This window comes from Chlamydotis macqueenii, chromosome 7 (genome assembly GCF_036417535.1).
Source record: "Chlamydotis macqueenii isolate bChlMac1 chromosome 7, bChlMac1.mat, whole genome shotgun sequence".
NCBI lineage: Eukaryota > Metazoa > Chordata > Aves > Otidiformes > Otididae > Chlamydotis > Chlamydotis macqueenii.
This window is the reverse complement of record NC_141562.1, coordinates 25,733,417-25,751,269: the sequence shown is the minus strand read 5'-3', so window position 1 is coordinate 25,751,269 and position 17,853 is coordinate 25,733,417. Positions and strand designations below refer to the sequence as shown.

Below are 17,853 nucleotides of genomic sequence, written 5' to 3'. Positions count from 1 at the left end.
GTGCTGCTGGAGAGGAGCAGTCCCCTTTTCTCCCATGTAACCACAGCTGTGCCCCTGCAGCACCACACAAACCCAGCCAAGTGAGATCCACCTGCCAGAAAAATCACCCAGCAGTACTGAAAAGATCATCTTTAATTTATGAAATGAAGAATCATTCTCAAACTTTGTTAGACATCGCACAAATAACTTATTGAACCATCAAGAGCTACCAAAGCCTCGCAGTACGAATGTCTTGGTCCAAGACAGAAGGCAGCCGTGTCCCGAGGCAGGACGGCAGGTTTGTGGGCTGAGACCCCAGAGGGAACCTGGCACTGACCAGGAACAGCACGCCCCTAAGCATACAGCAGCCTTCAAATGCTGCCTGCACACTCCCTCCTCCTGCAGGGACGCACAGGGCAGAGCCCTGCTTTGGCATATCTCTCCTGCCTGCCCCCAAACACAGTGCAGGGATTGAACAGACACTCCCTCACCTCAGGCATCCCTTTGGTGACTGCCTGCCCCATCTGCTCCCAGATGGAACCAGTGAGACCAAACCACCTGCTCTCCTCCTTGGGTCCATGGCTCTGCAGCCGGATGAGATGATCAAACTCTGGGGCACCATTTCAAGCAGAGAGGAGATGAGGTGTCTGTCTCCTCCCAGAGGTAAAAAATCTCAACCCTGTGACTGCCCAGCGTTGTGTCAGATAGGCTCTGAAGAGGAATCGAAGGCACTAAAGCAAGACCTGGTGTCTCCTCCAGGCTGTGCTCTCCCCCTGCAAGAAGGGAAGGCGCCAGGCTGCCTCACTGGGGCACCTGGGACAGCCCTGAGCAGGGCAGCGCTTCCATCGGCTGGGTTAGGGGGTGGTTCCCTGACCTTGGCCCCACAGCCCCAGTCAGCATGGGAGGGGGCTCATGGCACAGTTGTGTGACAGCACTGACCGGATGGGGCTGCAGAGGGGAGAGGAGGGATAAATACAGGCAACGGGATGCCAGACGAGATGTTCCAGCTCAAGGCTCTGAGCCCAGTTCAAGCCCAGCCCCTTTCCCAGCCCAGCCTGTGCAAGGCCACGAAGGAGGGAGCCTCAGCATAAAACAGGCACAGCCAGCAGACCCTGGCTGTGCAGGATATTGTCCTGGGAACAATAAATGTCTAAGGGTGGATTTGGTCCAACAACCGCAACACTGTACGTAGGAGGGGTTATACCAGCTACTGGAAACGGCCTTCGGGTTCTCTCATCCCTGTTCCTGCTGTCCTGCAATCATCCCCTCGGTCACTGCATCCCTCAGGAGCCTCCTACTCCACTCGCCAAAACTGCAGGGCTCTAAGCAAGGAAGGGCTCCCTGTGCAGTCTCCTCCTGCTCAGCCAGAGAGGCTGCAGTTCCCCAAGGCCATGCCCAGGGCAGAGGACCACACCGGGGATGTGGCTGTCTCCAGCACGCGCTGCAACCCAGCACCTCCCTGCTGGGATGAGCTGCCCTCTGCTCCCTGGGACAGGCTAGGATAAAATGTTCTGGCTCCTACAGCCAAGCAATCTGTCCCAGGCCCCTCACACACTGAAATTTCTCCGCCCTCCCCAGCAACCACCTCCTGGTATGAGTAAACACTGGTGTTACAGCATTTCACAGTCGAACCGTAAACATTGGGGTTTCTCAGCCTGCAATCCCTGCACCAGCCTGGAATCAGCAACACCCCAGGGGCTCAGGCACCCCTAGATCATTTTGACTTCTGGTGCTCGGCCTTGCGTCAGGCTTTGGCGCTGAGCCTTCACCATCTGCAGACGCTTCCCATGCAAGCTGAACTGAGACCAGCTGAGGAGCTGCAGCAGTGCGCATGTGATGGGTACGAAGACAAGGAGGTAAAAGCAGCCCTGGCGAAGAGTTGGCTCCAAGGCTGCGGCAGACTCCAGCTTCGGCTGGGCACTCACCACATTGCTCAAGGGGCTGCGCTGGAAGATGTCGTAGCCTGGCGTCAGAGAAGAGTTTGTGAGACTGGGGACAGTGGGGATGGATCCTTGTCCATTCTCTCTGCATGATTGGCCTTGGAGATGCAGAGACCAGGCACAGCTTAGCAACTGCAAGAGCCCTCTGCACCCACCCAGGGCACAGGACATGGTGGAGGACGCGGGACTCACAGGTCTGCCCTCTCCTGCCCCACTGCTTTCCCCAGGAGCAGACTTACCTGTGTACGCACAGAGCAGCCAGGTGCCGATCAGAGGGGCGAAGGTCTGGCCTGGCTTGGTGACCAGAGCCACCATCCCAAAGAGCAGCGCTGAGGCCGCCTGCTTCCTACGGTTCAGGACTAGGTCCTCGTCCACCAAGTCAGTGACCACCAGGTTGAGCAACTTACAGGTCCCTTCTGTGAACACCCGGTTGCTGCAGAACAACAGGCAAAGCACTGAATAAGGGCACCAAGAAACGATGGGAGTAGGTGAGAGACCAGAGAAAATGGAGAGAGGGATGAGAAAGGTTCCCCAACACTTAAAATAAGAATTTCAGAAGCCTTGGTTACAGGCAGGGAACACTGCTAGCAATAAGCCTTGTATACCCTGTAGCAATGCCTTGGATCAGTCCTGACCTGCCACACAGACAGGCCTGGGGACAGGACACTCTGGGCCAGTGGCTAACAGGCTGCTGCAGCGCTGAGAGCTATGGCTGCAGGGAGGCTGCAGAGTAGCTCAGCTCAGCAGTTGCAAGCTGCCACCAGCCCTGCTAGGTCTCCGTCCTCCTGAACATCACTGCCTCCCTCGCTCTGCCGCAGGCACAGCCAGTGCATTCTGCAGTGATCTGTCCCAAGCTCGGGTGCGGTCACAGCTGGCAGCCACATGGCTTCTGTGCGACCATGACTACTGCCCCCAACCTCCCACTCCCCTCCATAAAACACAGACAAGTCATCTCCCCACCCGGGTGGCAGAGAGCAGGGGAAGCAAGTGCTGCCTGCCTACCTGGCAATGAAGATGCAGAGCAGGTAGACCTGATCAGGTCCTGCGAGGAGCATGACAACACTGAGAGCCAGCTTCAGGAAGAAAAGTCCTCGCACCACAGCATAAACCCCACAGCGGCGGCAGAGGGACAGGAAATAGAGGTTGTTGAGATGGGGGGCAATGTAGGAAACACCTGAACAGAAACAGGCACAAAGAGCTTGAGGGAGTTTCTGTACCCACCATGCCCCCAGGACCAGTACCGAGAGAGGGGACAGGGCTGGCTATCGCCGGCAGAGCTGTAGGATACAAAGTACGGAACAGCCCCCACACGCATACAGAAGGCTGCAGCAGATTTCCTCAGCGGCTTTGTGGCACAGCACACCAGCACACACTTCCTACAGAGGGAGGTCTTCTTCCATCAACCTCATGGGCAGGAAGGAAAAAAAAAGACTTGCCCATTGTCATGCAGAGGCTGGTACTCAGCCCTGGAGCAGAAATGAGAGGGACAGGACAGCACAAGCAGACCTGGCCCACACAGAACCCTCCCAGGGTAACTCTAGGACCAGTGCCCACAGATCTGTGGCAGCCTGGAAATGGTCCATATGCCATAGAGAGAAAGGAATTAAATTCAGGGCTGTGTTCCCTGCTGCATCCTGGGGACACTACCTGCAGCCACTAACGCTGAGCACAATACCTGTATGGGGTCTAGGCCTAAGTCCAGCACACTGGGCTCGTCACCAGTAGAAAAAGCTCTAAGTTACTTCTCTTGTGCCCAGAAAGGATGACTTGGAGGTCCCAGGGAAGCATGTGGGGTGTGAGCATGTGCAAATCCGACAGCCCAGAAACCAGTGTGTGAGTACACCTCTCCCCAGATGGAGTCTGGGAAAAGTGAATCCAGACTCGGGCCAGGCCCCAAGCTGGCTGTTCCCTCCAGTCCCACCTGAGACTCACCAAGGAGGAAGGATCCAGTAGAGACAGAGATCTGGTCTGACAGCAGGTGCTCCAGGAACAGAGGGAAGAAGTTGCTGTTAAAGTGGCAGTGAAAAACCTGTGAAGGCAGCATGCAGACAAGCTGGTCAGCAGGAATGGCAGTAAGAGAGAAAAAAAAAAAAGCTAACAGCCCTCTGGGCTCTGTTATCCTAGGAGGCCTGTGCCAAGGGACCATGCAGGATGGATCTGGAGTACTTCAGCAGAGCAAGAGTTGGCTGTGGAGTTCACAACACTGTAGGCTGAGACGGCAAAGCTCCAACACCACCAGCCTGCATGCCTGGGGTCAGTACCACTTTCCAGCTACCAAGGCATTGCCCTTGGGGCACCCGCTCGGCACACAGCGCTGCTGGGGCAGGCAGGCCAACGAGACGACAGCAGCGACCACAAGGGTTTGGGTGAGACAGCAGCACGGCAGGAGGGAGGAGGCAGCTATCAAGGGGACAAGAAGAAAGCAGCAGCAAGGCTCGAAGACAAAGAGGCAGGCAGGCTCTTGATGCTGCTCTGAGAGGAACTGAGGGATCCCCCAGGAGATGGGCACTGATTGCAACACACGAGGAAAGCTGGGCAGGCTGCCGGAATTTGGTAGTAATCATTGAAGAGCATGAAGAACAGAAATGGCAAAAGCCAGCTGGGAGGTGGATCCAGCTGGACAGTGAGAACAGTGATGTGGGCCTCAGGAAAGCAGAAGGAGGAGGAGACTATGGTGGCAGCCATGCCAGAAAACTGTACTCCTGAACTCGTCCCCACCACAAGCCAGGCCTCATGCTTCTGCACCCCAGATGGGGCAGCCAGCGCCCGTAATCCAGCCTACGCTGCAGACAGAGGAAGAAGCACCCCACAGCTTGCTCAGGAAGTGTTCTTGGGTCACAAGCAGGGAGAGTGGCTACCAACTGCTGAATCAGCCAGCACGTGCAGGAGGCTCCAAGAGCAAGCGGGTGCTGGAAACACCTCTGCCCTTCCTGTGGAACTCACATACTGCTGAATCACCATCTCAAACAGCCAGAGCCAGCGCTCATCCTCTGAATCACAACATGTCGCTGCTGCGCCTACCTGGACGAGGTTCATGCAGACAAACCAGAGGAAGTTGCGATGCCGGGAGAGCTGCTGGAGATACTCTGCCAGGGTGATCCTCTTCTCCTGGGGGACGGAGAGTTTCTCAATGTACAGCCTAAAGGAGAGGAGGAAAAAAACCCAACCATTAATCGCTCACACCAAGCAGGGGAGAGCCCCCAGCTCTCTCTGTGTCTCCCATCCCAACCTTCCCTCTCCCTGGACAAATCAAAACAGTAGAGTCTACAACAATGTTTGCTTATTGCTAGCAAGAACCACAGGCAACAGGTCTCCCAAAGAACATTTGTCTTTTGAAACCAAAATACAGATTGCTGTCCATAAAAGCATTCTCCTCTGATCAGCCATTCCACTATGCATATGCTCCTCTTCCAGATCCCTGAGGTTAGCTCACCTGGCAGATCTCATCAGGATCTGCTGTGTTAGTACAGCATAAGGCTGGCAGCTCAACAAGAGACAACAAGTGAGGCAGCCCAAGGAAAAGCAAGGGAGCTGAACAGGGAAAACCAGCTGCGTTGTGGCCCACCAACAGTCCAGCCACTATCAGATAGCTAAAGCGAGCAAAAGGGTAAGAGACATTCACTTGTCCAACTTCATAGGAAATGGGCAGCAAGGTGGTCTCATGCTCAAGCAGGAATGCTGTCATGATAAGCTGCTTCTGACATTTTGCCACTCACAGGCCTCACTGGGTGCTCTAGATAGTAACTCATGTTCCAAACACTGGATGGGCCATACAGCAGGTCAGGGCTCTGCCTCCAGTTTGGACCAGGGGTGTCACAAGATAGTTTTGTCCTATTTTCAGAGGGCCTTAGGAGCCAGTGTAAAAGAGGTGCTTCTGAAAACTGTATCAACAGACAAGAACCAGAGATGATTAACAAAAATCTGCCTCATCCTGGATGTTCCCACACATTTAGTTTGCTGCAGTGCATCACAGGACTCTACAGATCTATGCCAGGCTTTTGTCCCTGCTGCAGAACTGGTGACACTTACTCTTTCAGGGTTGATTCCTGGTCCCATTTCTCCTTCCCATCAGTCTCAAACCGCTGGCGAAGCAGCTGTGTGGACAGGGTAAAACCAACAATGGAGCAGAAGGCCAGCACAACGCAAAATATGCGAAAGGAAAAGAAGTCCTCTTTGTTCCACACGGCGTAGGACATGAAGACAGAGAGGGAGCCTATGGCACTGAAGAGGGAGCAGTAAAAGTTGAGGCTAGTCCTGTCTTTTGCTGAAACAGCCAGGTCCGCGAGCAAGGCGTTGTGATGGAGGTCGACCATGGTGAGAAAGCTGTCGTACATGCAAAGGCAAAGAAGGAACTGCAAACCAGGATGAGCCCAGGCAACCCAGAAAGCCAGGAAAGAGATGGCAAAGAGGGGGCCATTGTGGCTTAGTGCTCTGAGCCTCTTCAGAACTACTTCTGGGGAGGAAATCTCTGCTCCTGGCCTGCAAGAGAAGACAAAAAACTTTAGACACCTGGACAAAACCCTGCATGACCATGTATTCTCCTCTCCAAGGAAGATATGTAAGTGGCCTAAACACAAATACAGCTTTTGCTCACACAACAAGCACCCTCATCAGGTACCTTCTCAGATAGTATGTGAATACCCTGAAACTACAGGTTTAAGAAGGCTAAAAAGCATGAAGGAAAGCAAGTCTCTCCCTAATAGTGCTGCACTGTATGTGCTGTGGACAATGCAAATTATTTCAATGAGCACTTAAAATTTTTACTACTTGCAGGAAGCCACACCATGATTTTCATTAAAAGCTTGACATAAATACATGAGAAATGCTAACGGCCAACAGCGATCCATGATCCAAGGAGTCTGGGAACAACTGGTCTAAGGCATTCCAGGTGGAAATAATTGCCCATTCCCCACCTTGTGTTTCCCAAACCACACACAGATACTTTCCAACACACCACTAAGAGGCTTGCTCATATAGCAGAGGCTTGAGGTTTCAGATGCCTATATTTTAGGTTCCGTACCACCCATGTGACTGTTAAGGGTCAGGGTCACATCTACTTGATAGGTGTGTGACTTCCTCTATACAGCCAGATACTGAAATAACATGCAAAGAACACTGAACTTCAAAGATACCAGGAAAAGGAGGTATTGAAGAGTTCCATGCCCCAGAAACCACTCCCGTGCCATTGTTTTAAAGCTGCCAATTTGACATTGTCTCCCTCAAAGACTAAATGACTTCCCAGCCTCTGCTGGAAGTGGAACTTAACTTACTGCTGTGTGCTAAGGAACACCCGGTCACTCAGCCAGCCAAAGAGAGGGTCATTGAGGCTGTTCCAGATCAGAAACACGGTCTAGGACAGAAAACAGGACAGTGAAACAAACCACAGGACAGTTCCTGCAAAGACTCAGTTCTGTTACTGAAGCAAGCAGCGCTGAGCTGGCGTGGTGAACAACCAGCCGGAACCGTCCCAGCGCACCTTCCCCGCCCCATCACCGCTGTACAACTCCCCTGACTGGGGCACCTGCCAGATGAACACAGCCAGGCCAGTGGTTTTCCCTGCTTGTGAAACACCCTGACATCCCCAGAGGAAAGGCAGTCTCAAGATCAGTCTTTGGGTTTTCTATCCCAGCTTATTCACTGTTTATGTAAGTAGGGAAAACTGGAAAGCCCAAGTTAGCACTCAGAAGGCTCCCATGCTCCCTATCCAAAGGGGAACGCTGCTGTTACACCTAACGCTCTTCCCACTTCTAGCAAGGAGCTGTCTTGGTTTCAGAATTTCTTACTTAAGAGAGCAGAAGCCTATGGAAAAGACTAACCTCTCCTATCCAAAAGGACAGTTTATCGATCTTGTAAACAGAGACAAAGGTGTCCACGTAGTACAGGAGGAACACGTTGTGCAAAATGGAAACAAACAGCGACAGGGAACCATAGATCACTGCAGTGGGCAAATGAAAAAGACCAGCCAACAGTCGCAACCCCATGTTGGTGCAGTCAGCGCTCGGCTCCCTCGATCACCTCCATTTCAGGTGAGATGTCTTCTCCCAACACCTGCTACATCTTTGTTGGGGCCAACCCATTGTTGCTTCTGCAAGAGAGAAAAAATAATAAAATAAAATAAAACCAGACACAATTTCTTAAATGAACTAAAAGTTGAATAAAATTAATTGGCAAATCTGTGCCAGCAGAGATCAGAATTCATATTGCTTTAAAGAGCTGTTCAAAAGTGGATTAGGGGGGATTTAAGAGACGAAAAGCTGTCTGCTGCACTAAAGCTGTTTCATTAAGCTGAGGCCAGGCTGCGGGCTCCTGGGTGTACAACTGTCTCCTCGTGCGCAGGCTGCCCTGTCCTTTACCCTGTAATGTTCTTTGTCATCCAGCAAGTAGCTGATTACCTCTTTCAAAGTCTTTAAAGGCAAGGTCACAGGAAGAGTCAAGCTAGATGGCTGCAAACAACACAGCAGCTTCAGAAAACACACCTAGTCACTGACATTTTTAGGTACTGGTGTAAATTTTTAGCTAAATAAAAATGACAACAGCTGTGATGTAATCTCACACGTGCACGCTGCTTTCCCCAGGCAGTCACAGCAGACTGCACCTGGGCTGGCTCAGACAGGAGATATTTATGGCCAGCACTGTTGCTGCTTTGTGGCATGAAGAGACACGGCCAGAACAAGACAGCAGGCAGCAGACAAGCTGCTGTCATGAAACAAAGGCAACCAAACTCGCTTAGCAGCTGTCCAGCTTGTCTTGGGGTGACCTGAATTTTAGGATCGGTGTCCGACAGAAAGATGCTTTGGCTGGACAGCGATATATGTGGAAATAAAACAAGTGGGAACAGCAGCCTTATGCCAGAACAAGCAGCTGCCTGTTCACAAGGACCATCGTCCTCCCACGATGTACTCTCATGATTTTCAGACTGAGCCTCCTCTCACATTCAAGTTGCTACAGACCAAAACAGAAAGCACCTCTTCAGACGCACTCATGTATCTGGTGAGACGCTGAGGGTTCTTCAATCAGCGTAAGTCAGCTTCTCCAGCCCGTGCCGTCCTAAGAAGCTCTGTTCACAGCATACACATGACAGGTGACAACAGGGTCACTATCTTAACATTGTCATAAGCAAGATAAAGGGCTGGACGTCACTCCCGTTTCAGCCCTCCAGGGTCCACACTCATGCAACAGAGACGCCTCGTGGGGACAACTCCACAACGCCGGATAAGTGAGCAAATCAGAAACGGGAAACCACGCACCAACCCAGCCTTCTCAGGCTTGCAACATCAGCTGCAGCAAGTCCAAACAGAAGATCAAGGGGAAGAATAAACGGCTGGGTATGAAACTTCAGTCCCATTCAGCACTTCCCAGAAGCCACGAGTCCGACCACTTCTAGGCAAGATTAGAAAAGCAAAAGTAACCATCCGCTCTGCCTAGCCCAAGGAATTCCTCATAACTAGCTCAGAAGGAACAGGAACAGCATTTGTTCCAATCAATTACGTCACTAGATTGAAACTGCTCAGCAGCTCCACTCCCAGCCAAAGCATTAGACCTCAACTGGATCCAACTGCAGAGCCCGAGTGGAGTGGAGCCACCATTCTGCACCCTCGTCATGCCAAAATCCACTGCCAGATAAAAGGAAGACACTGTTGGAGGGGAATTCAGCCAGACAATGAACTTTTCTAGGTGTAATTAAAGACAGACAAGCCTCAAGAGGAAATTGCATTTTGTATGGTCATGGATTGAAAAGGAATCAAGAATTTGTGATGTGTAAAGATAAAGGTTAAGAAGAAAGAAGAGCTAAGCCAACTGACCCACAGATGAGTCCTGTGTCTCTCCCCAAGAGCCTTCTGGGGAGGACTGGTTCAAGGGCAGAGGAAGCCCCCAGAGTGCTGGGCACCCATGTGAACAGGATGGAGAACAAGCGGACTGCATCATTTTGTACCATCTGTAACCTCAGTGGATCCCAACCTCGACCACTGTGTGCACACCTAACCTCACTACAAACTTCCTGAGACGCAGAAACGAGGGAGATCAAAGAAGGGCAACTAAAACAATCAAGGGACTGAGGCAGCTGCCTGCTGAAGAAAGACTGAACAGCTGGGACTCTTCAGGCAGACAGGAAAGGCTGCAGGGAAACACGATCAAGGCTTTCAGAGCCCCACACGCAGTGGATAAGGTGAAGGTGGAACTGTTGTGTGCCCAGGACACCAGAACTGGGAGCACTCACTGTAACTAGCAGGAAATTGGTTTAAAGCACACAAAAATACTTCTACACCTGGCACGTAGCAAACAGCTGACATTTGCTGCCAAAGGAGGTTGCAGAGATGGGCGGCAGCTTCAAAGAATTAGACAAATTCATGGAGAACAGCTGCACACAGCTACTAAAGGAACAGGCAGAGAAATTCCCTCTAGCACCCCTACTTTGAGGGCTGCACATGCTGGGAGCGGACAAGTGGAAAGGCCCACAGACAGTGGCCAGGCTCATGTGCTCTCCCCCTAAATAGCATCACCTGCTGCTGCCATGGGGCAGAACACGGGGTGAGACAGACCAAGGGTCTGACCTGCTAAGGCTATTCTTAACCTGGACTCCAGTTCGCTACCCAACTCCTGTTTGAACACACAGTCCGCCCTAGGCTTGGTCCTCAGCGCTGCACTTTACATGTGTGCTTAGTGAAGCATCATTTGGATGGGTACATGTTGCACAAACCACAGCTGCTGAAGTTTCCAGAGACACCTCATTTTGTCACTTATATGCTAAGGCACTGTTTAAAGTAGGTGAAGTTCCACTTCTCCTTCTGCTCCCTCACAGATGCGCACCCCTCCAGCCAGCTGACATTTGTAAATGATTTCACTTTGCTGGGATAGTTAGGTCATTTTTTATTTTCTCTCCTCATCTGCAAATGTGCAGATGAAAAGAAACAAATCATAGATGTCCATAAAAAGTAGATTTTGCCCCAACAGCCAAAGCACTGTGTTATTTAAGCTCGCCACACTGGTATTTTCGTAACCTTTTCCTTGGGATGGAGAATTAATCATGGAGTATGTCAGAACTTTTCAACTTTAGGTTTTAAGTAGTAATGGGAAGAGGAGCTGCAGGAGGGCATAGCTATCATTCATTCATGCCGAACTTCTAACGCACAGTCACAAAGCAACAAGCTCGTAAATTAGAAAGCAACTAGCTTTTATTTCAGAAACTTCCACCTCCGCATGTGACATCTGGCGTTGCTCCTGCCAGTGACGTTTGCAGATCTTATCTTTTCGAGAAGGAAGTTTCAATACTGGCTACCAGGAAAGCATTGCTTTTGTTTGAGAGTGCTGGCGTACGGCAGCTAGAAGCACACCACAGCTTGGGACTCGCACATCTGCTCTAACTTCCTAGCCAGCTCACCGCTGGATTGACAAGTCATCATGTCCCATGGCAATTCAGCAACCCTTTGGCCTTACAACAAGGCTGAGCTCCAGCCTTCCACAGCTGAAGCCGGTTGTACTGAGTTGGCAGCAGAGCCATATGCACGAATCTTGCCCTAACCCAGTCTTTTAAGCAGGGCCAGATGATTCCCATACACTGAAGTTGCCACTCAGGAACCTGAAATAGTCATCTGCAGACATGACCGCAGTAACAGGATGACTCTCCTGTTCATTCTCCACTATGTGGGTAATGCAGGCTGGAATATCCCAAATAATACTTCTGCATATGTCTGTGCTTGTTCCAGCCATCACTACGCCACCCCTGCTGCATATTCTGGATTTTGGGTGGCTTACTAGCTAAAGCAGAGGGCCATAAAAATATACCAGCCCTGTGTCTCTGCATATGCAACACAATAAATCCACCAGCTGGATAAGCCACCCAGGAGGGGGACCCTGTTTCTAGACATTCCTCACGGCCAGACAGGACTGGGCTGCTCATGGTCCAGTCCCATCCACAGGGAAGCTGGGCTGCAGCTGCACCTGTGAGAGAGCTGCTGCCCTGTGACCTGTCCCAGCACCGTGCCTGGTGCTGATGGGCACATCAATTCCTCACAGACCCCGTAAGTGACATTCTTGGTCAGAGAAAATGGTCGTGCATGTCTTCATCTGGTCAGGCTTATGTGTCAGAGACAAGTCCACTTTGTAAGCACAGACCAGGTTCCACACACTTTTTCCCACCCCACACATGGTACCCCAGGAGGCCTCCAAAGCACAGACACTGCAGAGGCTACTTAGATTCTGGCAGCACTCTGTTCAGTAAGAAGGGAAATCCCTCCACAAAGCTATGTCATTGAATGAAACTGAAAGAGCCTTCACTTAAACAAAAAGAAGTCTCAATCATATTCCTATCACAGGAAAACTCCTACCTAGCCACACACTTCACAAAATTTAGGTTCCTCTGACCAAACTTTGATCCTATGCACCCTCTTAGAGGTGAATATATTTCCAAGACACTCAGTTTCTCCATTTCTTTCTCCACTTTCTACTTCTGAAATCCTAACATCATGTTTCTCCAGATAATCCACTTGCTAACAGAGAGTCTCGAGGGAATGCCAGACACAGTCCCATGTGAAACATTAACAAACTCCCCAACAGCAGACTCACAGCAGCCTGGTACCTGAACAGTAAAGCAATTCAGTCTTTGAAAACCTGATACCACCTGGATCAGGCAAGGAAACGTGCCACTTCAAAGAGGCCATGAGGGCGTTTCCTGGTACTGTTTACAATTCAACAATTGCAGATGCCTCTGTACCATGAGAGGTTGGGTAACACTCTTATTACAGGGTATCATGTGCTTCCATCAGATGCTGCCATCTCTCCTGCAGAGTTCATACAAGTAAAGAGAACTACCACACAGATGACAATTAACATCTTGAACCAGCTGGTAGTTTCTGTGGAGCTGTGTTCCAGCAGAGCAATCTCGTTAAATCAGATCTCATTCCCTAATGAGATTACAAGGTTCGTTAATAGAGGCAACCCAGCAGATCTCATAGTCTTAGAATCTGGTAAGGCATTTAACTTAACAGCACACTCTGCATCCCTTTTCTAAACAATTCATTGTTTTACAGCATAAGGAAAATGTATTAGACAGAGAACTGATTCCCCATGACGTTACCATCAGTGTAAGTGCTAATCCTGCAGTGGACTTCTGCAGCATTGGTAGGGGGACAATTGCAGGTAACTCTGGCCTCAAATTACAGATTTAGAAGTAGATATGAAACCCTTACTGAAAACAACACCCAAAAGTGGAATCACAAAAGCTGGAAGAGGGGATGACTACACAGACAGAGCCTGTTCTTGTTCAGACTTAATAAGAATCACTAGGTGAGAAGTCCTTTTTACCGCTCTACCCAAGCAAGCAGCAACTGGGAGTTTCTGCTACACCACCTCCATCTTCTCGCCAGGGAGACTCTTTACCTATGCCAAACTTTCAGCGCCACAGTCGCCCTCCTAACGCCCCGACTTCGGCTGCCAGCCACACGCCACTAACTGAAGGAAGCCCAGCCACTGAGGCCACCAGAGATCTCTGTGGCGTTCAGGCCTGAAAAACACGGCACTAGGTCACCCACAACTGAAGCAACTGATGTCCCACGTGCGGGAAAGGAACGCGGGGAGCCAGCCGACGCCTGTGAAGCAAGGCCAGAAACGGGGACGCCATTTCTTTGGGCACCAAAAGGCCAAACCCCAGTAGTGGTGCTGCCCTCAGCGCCCCATCCGCGGGGTCTCCCCACACTGAGGAGAGGCCCAGCAGCCGCAGGAGAGAAAGGAGCAGGGGCACAGCCATCGTTTCGCAGCCTCCATGGCGGCGGACGGCCCGTCTGGGGTCGTGCTGGCAGGCGAGGGGAAGGTGTGACAGGGACGTGGCGGCCAGAGCCCCGCTCCACACCTGCGGTAATGCCAGGGCCACCTCTCCTCGCCCGGACCCTGCGAGGGGGTGGGAGCCAGACCCCGACCGGCTCCACAGCTGGGGACAGACGGACCGAGGCCCCTGCCCGCGGGCACTGACAGCAGGGAGGGAGGACACCCCCCGGGCCCACATGGGACCGTCCGGAGTAACGGGGGGAGGCACACGCCGGGGTTCTACCAATGTAGGAAGGGGGGAACCCTGCCACTCCGCAGGGGCAGCCCCACTGCGGGGGCGAGGGGGGAACCCACCCCACCCGGACTGCCCCACTGCATTGAGAGGGGGCTCCCCCACCCCACCCGAGTGGCCCCACTGCAGGCGGGGAGACAAACCCAGGCCAGCACTGGGGTGTGGAAGGCGCCGCGCCGCACCCCTCCCCACAGCCGTCCCCTCAGCGCCTCCTACCTCCGTCCATTACCGGCGCTACCCCCGCCGTTCCGCCACCACACCGCACGCCCGCGCATGCGCGCCTCCGGGCCTCCTGACCCCGCCCCGTGCCTGGCCCCGGCCCGAGGCCATCTTGCGTCCTGGCAAGTGAAGCCGCCCCCTCCCGGCCGCCATCTCGTGTGAGGTCACCTCGCTGGGAAGGGGCTGAAGCCGCGCCGGCTTCCTCGGCCGCCTCGTTTGCATTAGCCCCGCCCCCAGCGGACAGCGGGGACGGGCTCCCCGGGGTCGCTCCTCTATGATCCATCCGGCTGGCGGGGCGCTTGTCGCCATGGAAACGTTGCCGGGCCGCTGGGACCCGCCGGTGTAAACCGGTGTCAACACTGTCACCAGTGCCAAGGAGGGCAGCGAAGGCGCCGTGATCCCAGGCCTTGGCCCTCGGGATGCCCTCCACCGGGCAGGCCGCCCTGGGAACTGCTGCCCCTCTCCCCGGCATCATGGAGCCGAAGGAGAAATGGCGCTGGGAAGCACAAGATGTCTCCTGGTGAAGGCAGCTGGGCTCGTGGTGCCTTTTCACCTTAAACGTCTCCAGCTGCTCTAAGGGAGCCTCAAAAGAGCGTTATGCCAAACTGCAAAATGGCAAAGTGAAAGCAAAACGATAAACATAGCTGTGCAGGGGCAGGTAGCCACCTCCGTAATCCATCAAACGCCCTGCTTGCCTCTGGCGTTAGAGATTAGACTTCTCTCCCAGGATTCACTTACATTACATCCCGTATATTTCAATAGAGACTGTTGTTGCCCTTTATTATTTAAGATCTCTCTTTGGAACTTTCTCTCACAGAAGCAACTCTGTTTTTGTTGTACGCATCACCTTCCACCTCTCACCACAACGGTCGCTCCCATCCAAAAATTCCCCATCCACAAATTTCACCAGGGAAAACCCAGGCAAAAGCCCAATTGCAACATTCAGAAAAGTATCATTGTATCACAAATACTTCCCAACATTTTTGTGTGTTACAATTACTAGGGACTTCCTAAACAGGTCATCTTTATAAGTTCATAGAAGCCAGGCAATTAATTGCAGTTAGCAGGTTTTGTAATTAAAGAGTGATTTGTAGGTATTTAGCTCCAGCTATTGAGATCACCTGCAGCACAGCAAGGCATTGCGTGTCCTTCAGGAGTGTGTCGTGCCGTGCCGTGCCGTGCCGTGCCGTGCCGTGCTGCAGCAGTTGTGTTGAGCAGTGACAAGCTGACCTTACAGCCCTAGTAGCCCTTTTTAAACCTGTGTGGGCATCTGTACCTGTAAAGGCCCATGACAGTGCAGGTGCTTACAATAACGTGGTGCCGATGGGAGCCATTTGTACGGCTTCTTACTTAATTACAACCTACTGAATGAGCAGTGAGTACAAATACCAGCTTAGCTGCTGGTAGCTGAGTGTGAGCAAAAAGCTTGGGGGGCAAAACAAGGAAGAAAAGTAGGACTTAATTCTAAAGTACTCAGTGGTAGGCTTATTTCTGTGCTATTTAGTCTGTTACTTTAAAATGTAATAGTGTTTTGCTGCTTTGAGAAAGAACCTGAAGCTTTGGTGAGTGGTTTTGAGGTTTTTCAATACTGGTTTCATGTGCTGACTTTAGCTGTTCCTTTACCTGTGTCTTCTGTCTTTGAGTTCTTATGTTCAAGTTTTTTGGGGGGGAGGAGGGAGGGAATTTGTATTTTTTTTTTTTTTTTTTTTTCTGTAAGGCATCTCACTAGCAAAGACACATACCTTGCATTAGCTTTAGTAGTTTTACCTATAGGCAGGTAGGCTTAAAGTTCCCCACCTAAACATGCAATGTAACTGCTGAAGGAATGAACTTCCTGCTGTTTTCCTGAGCTGTAAGGGCATGTTCAGACAGGTATTGCAGCCCTGGTTACCATGGGAAAGCTTCTGCAAGGTGTGATGTCGTATCTTAGTGCATCTCTTGGCTCTGTATGGGTCATTAAGGTACATAGGTGAAAAGAGACTGTAGAAAGCAAGCTGCCTTCTTAAGATCAGGTTGTTTATCCAACTGTTTCTTGCACCTCAGTTAAGTGAAGGCATCATCTTGGCTGTTTTTTTTTCTCAGGATGTGAGTACACAAACACCAAACAAATGTCTCTCTTTTCTGTGCTTATGACTAAAGGCTGCTCTATATTGCAATGTTTTACCAGTTACAATGGCAAAACAGTTCTAGTGCTAGCTTAAATGTTTGTAGTAGTAACAGTGTAAGTGAGGTGTTCTGCACTGCTTGGCTTTTTGAAAACACAAATGCTTAAATCCCTCTGGAGGTGATGCCTCTTCCACCCCAGCACATCTGTTCTTTTACCTATTAGATGCACATCCACGTATAGTAGCATAGCTCAGCTGGGGCACTGATTCATGCCAGTGCTCTGGCTTGCAACTTTCCTAGGATCTCCTGCTTGTGAAAGACACTAATGGATATTGTTATTGTTGTGTGATGATAGGCTTTAAACACTTTAGTTTGGAAAAAATGACATAAAAGGGCTTCTCAGAGTGATTGTGTTCTTTGAAACAAAAGATTGCCTTTTGATTCCCTCTAAAAAAATCAATGTTACTTGTGAGCTATGTTCTGTATTGTCTAAAGACCATAACAGAAGGTAGTTGGATTTTCCTTTTTTTTTTTTTTTTAAATGTATTACAGAGTTGTAGATCGGCAGGCACGGCAGCTGTTTGCCTTGGGGGATGTAATAAGAGCAGCATTCCCATGGGTAATTCTAGCTCAGATATTTGAACTTAAGCTAGAAATACAGTGTGTGTTGCTGTTGTAACAGAAGGCATTTTTATACATTAAAAGGATGATGTGTAATACAACTCAGAAGCCTGGATAATCTGTTTCCTGCCCTGACCCACTGTTTGGGGTGTGGGTCTCATATACAAGTGCATAAGAAGTTATGCCTTCCTCATTTCTAAACCTACATCCTCCATGCAGGGTGCAAAGGAATAGTATCCAAGTGTAACTAAAACACAAGTAGTTAAAATGCAGATGGCTTGCTGTGACATTGGACACTACTGTGTGTCAACGGTTAGAAGAAACCCACTGTGAACATGAAGCCCCTCTGGAGAACCAGGCTGTGTAACCGGCTAAGGCCTTTGCAGGACACCAGGAGATTCTCCCAAGAATATTTCAAGGGCAAAGACTTGTAATCGAGCAGCTGAGAGAGCGGGATGCTGTGAAAGCACAAAAACAGTGTGCAAAACATCTTGCTCTGCTATGTAAACTGTCTGTGTGTGAGATAAGAAAGTGCCTGTAGGTAACTGGAGCTAGGCAGAGGAATCAAGGCTGAGGGAGAATGATTTGTCTTGGAGCAGTAAAGTAAACAATACGTAACCAGGAGGAACCAGATAACTATACGGGTGTCTGAAGCAACTGTTGCAGGGAAGAACCTTGCAAGGCCACCCGTACCGTATCAGTAATGCCATGTAAGGCTGAGATTGCCTAGGTAATGATATTGGAAATGCCAGATTTGGTTATGGATATAGCAAAACAGAGACCAATGGGGAAGAAGTAATTAGGGGTGGATTGTCTGTTTGGGAGGAGACTGGAGGAAGGGAGGCATGAGCATGACAAAAAAAAAAGTGGATTCTGAAATGAGACTAAAGAATGAAGGTGGGAGCAGCTGACTGCAGGAGCACAGACATCTATGGA

The 17,853-nt window shown here is 50.8% G+C and overlaps 1 protein-coding gene across 1 annotated transcript; it reads right to left on the bottom strand.

Moving 5' to 3' along the window:
• Positions 1-114: 114 nt before the first annotated feature.
• Positions 115-14,222, bottom strand: SLC68A1 (solute carrier family 68 member 1). The gene is made up of 9 exons (XM_086752536.1): positions 14,188-14,222; positions 7,736-8,004; positions 7,190-7,269; positions 5,949-6,398; positions 4,941-5,058; positions 3,852-3,948; positions 2,922-3,093; positions 2,159-2,352; positions 115-1,942 (listed from the first exon to the last, which is right to left on the bottom strand). Exons 2-9 carry the CDS (start codon positions 7,898-7,900, stop codon positions 1,689-1,691), a joined length of 1,530 nt encoding a protein of 509 aa, XP_086608662.1. The 5' UTR covers positions 7,901-8,004; positions 14,188-14,222; the 3' UTR covers positions 115-1,688.
• Positions 14,223-17,853: the final 3,631 nt, after the last annotated feature.

What these genes read in the sequence shown, in the direction of transcription:
- SLC68A1 (XM_086752536.1), bottom strand. Translation starts at nt 7,900, where the DNA reads ATGGGGTTGCGACTGTTGGCTGGTCTTTTTCATTTGCCCACTGCAGTG. An exon ending in TGTCCTTTTGGATAGGAGAG is followed by an intron (nt 7,270 to 7,735) that starts GTTAGTCTTTTC and finishes TTTCTGTCCTAG; the next exon opens with ACCGTGTTTCTGATCTGGAA. An exon ending in GCTGCTCTGTGCGTACACAG is followed by an intron (nt 1,943 to 2,158) that starts GTAAGTCTGCTC and finishes CTCTGACGCCAG; the next exon opens with GCTACGACATCTTCCAGCGC.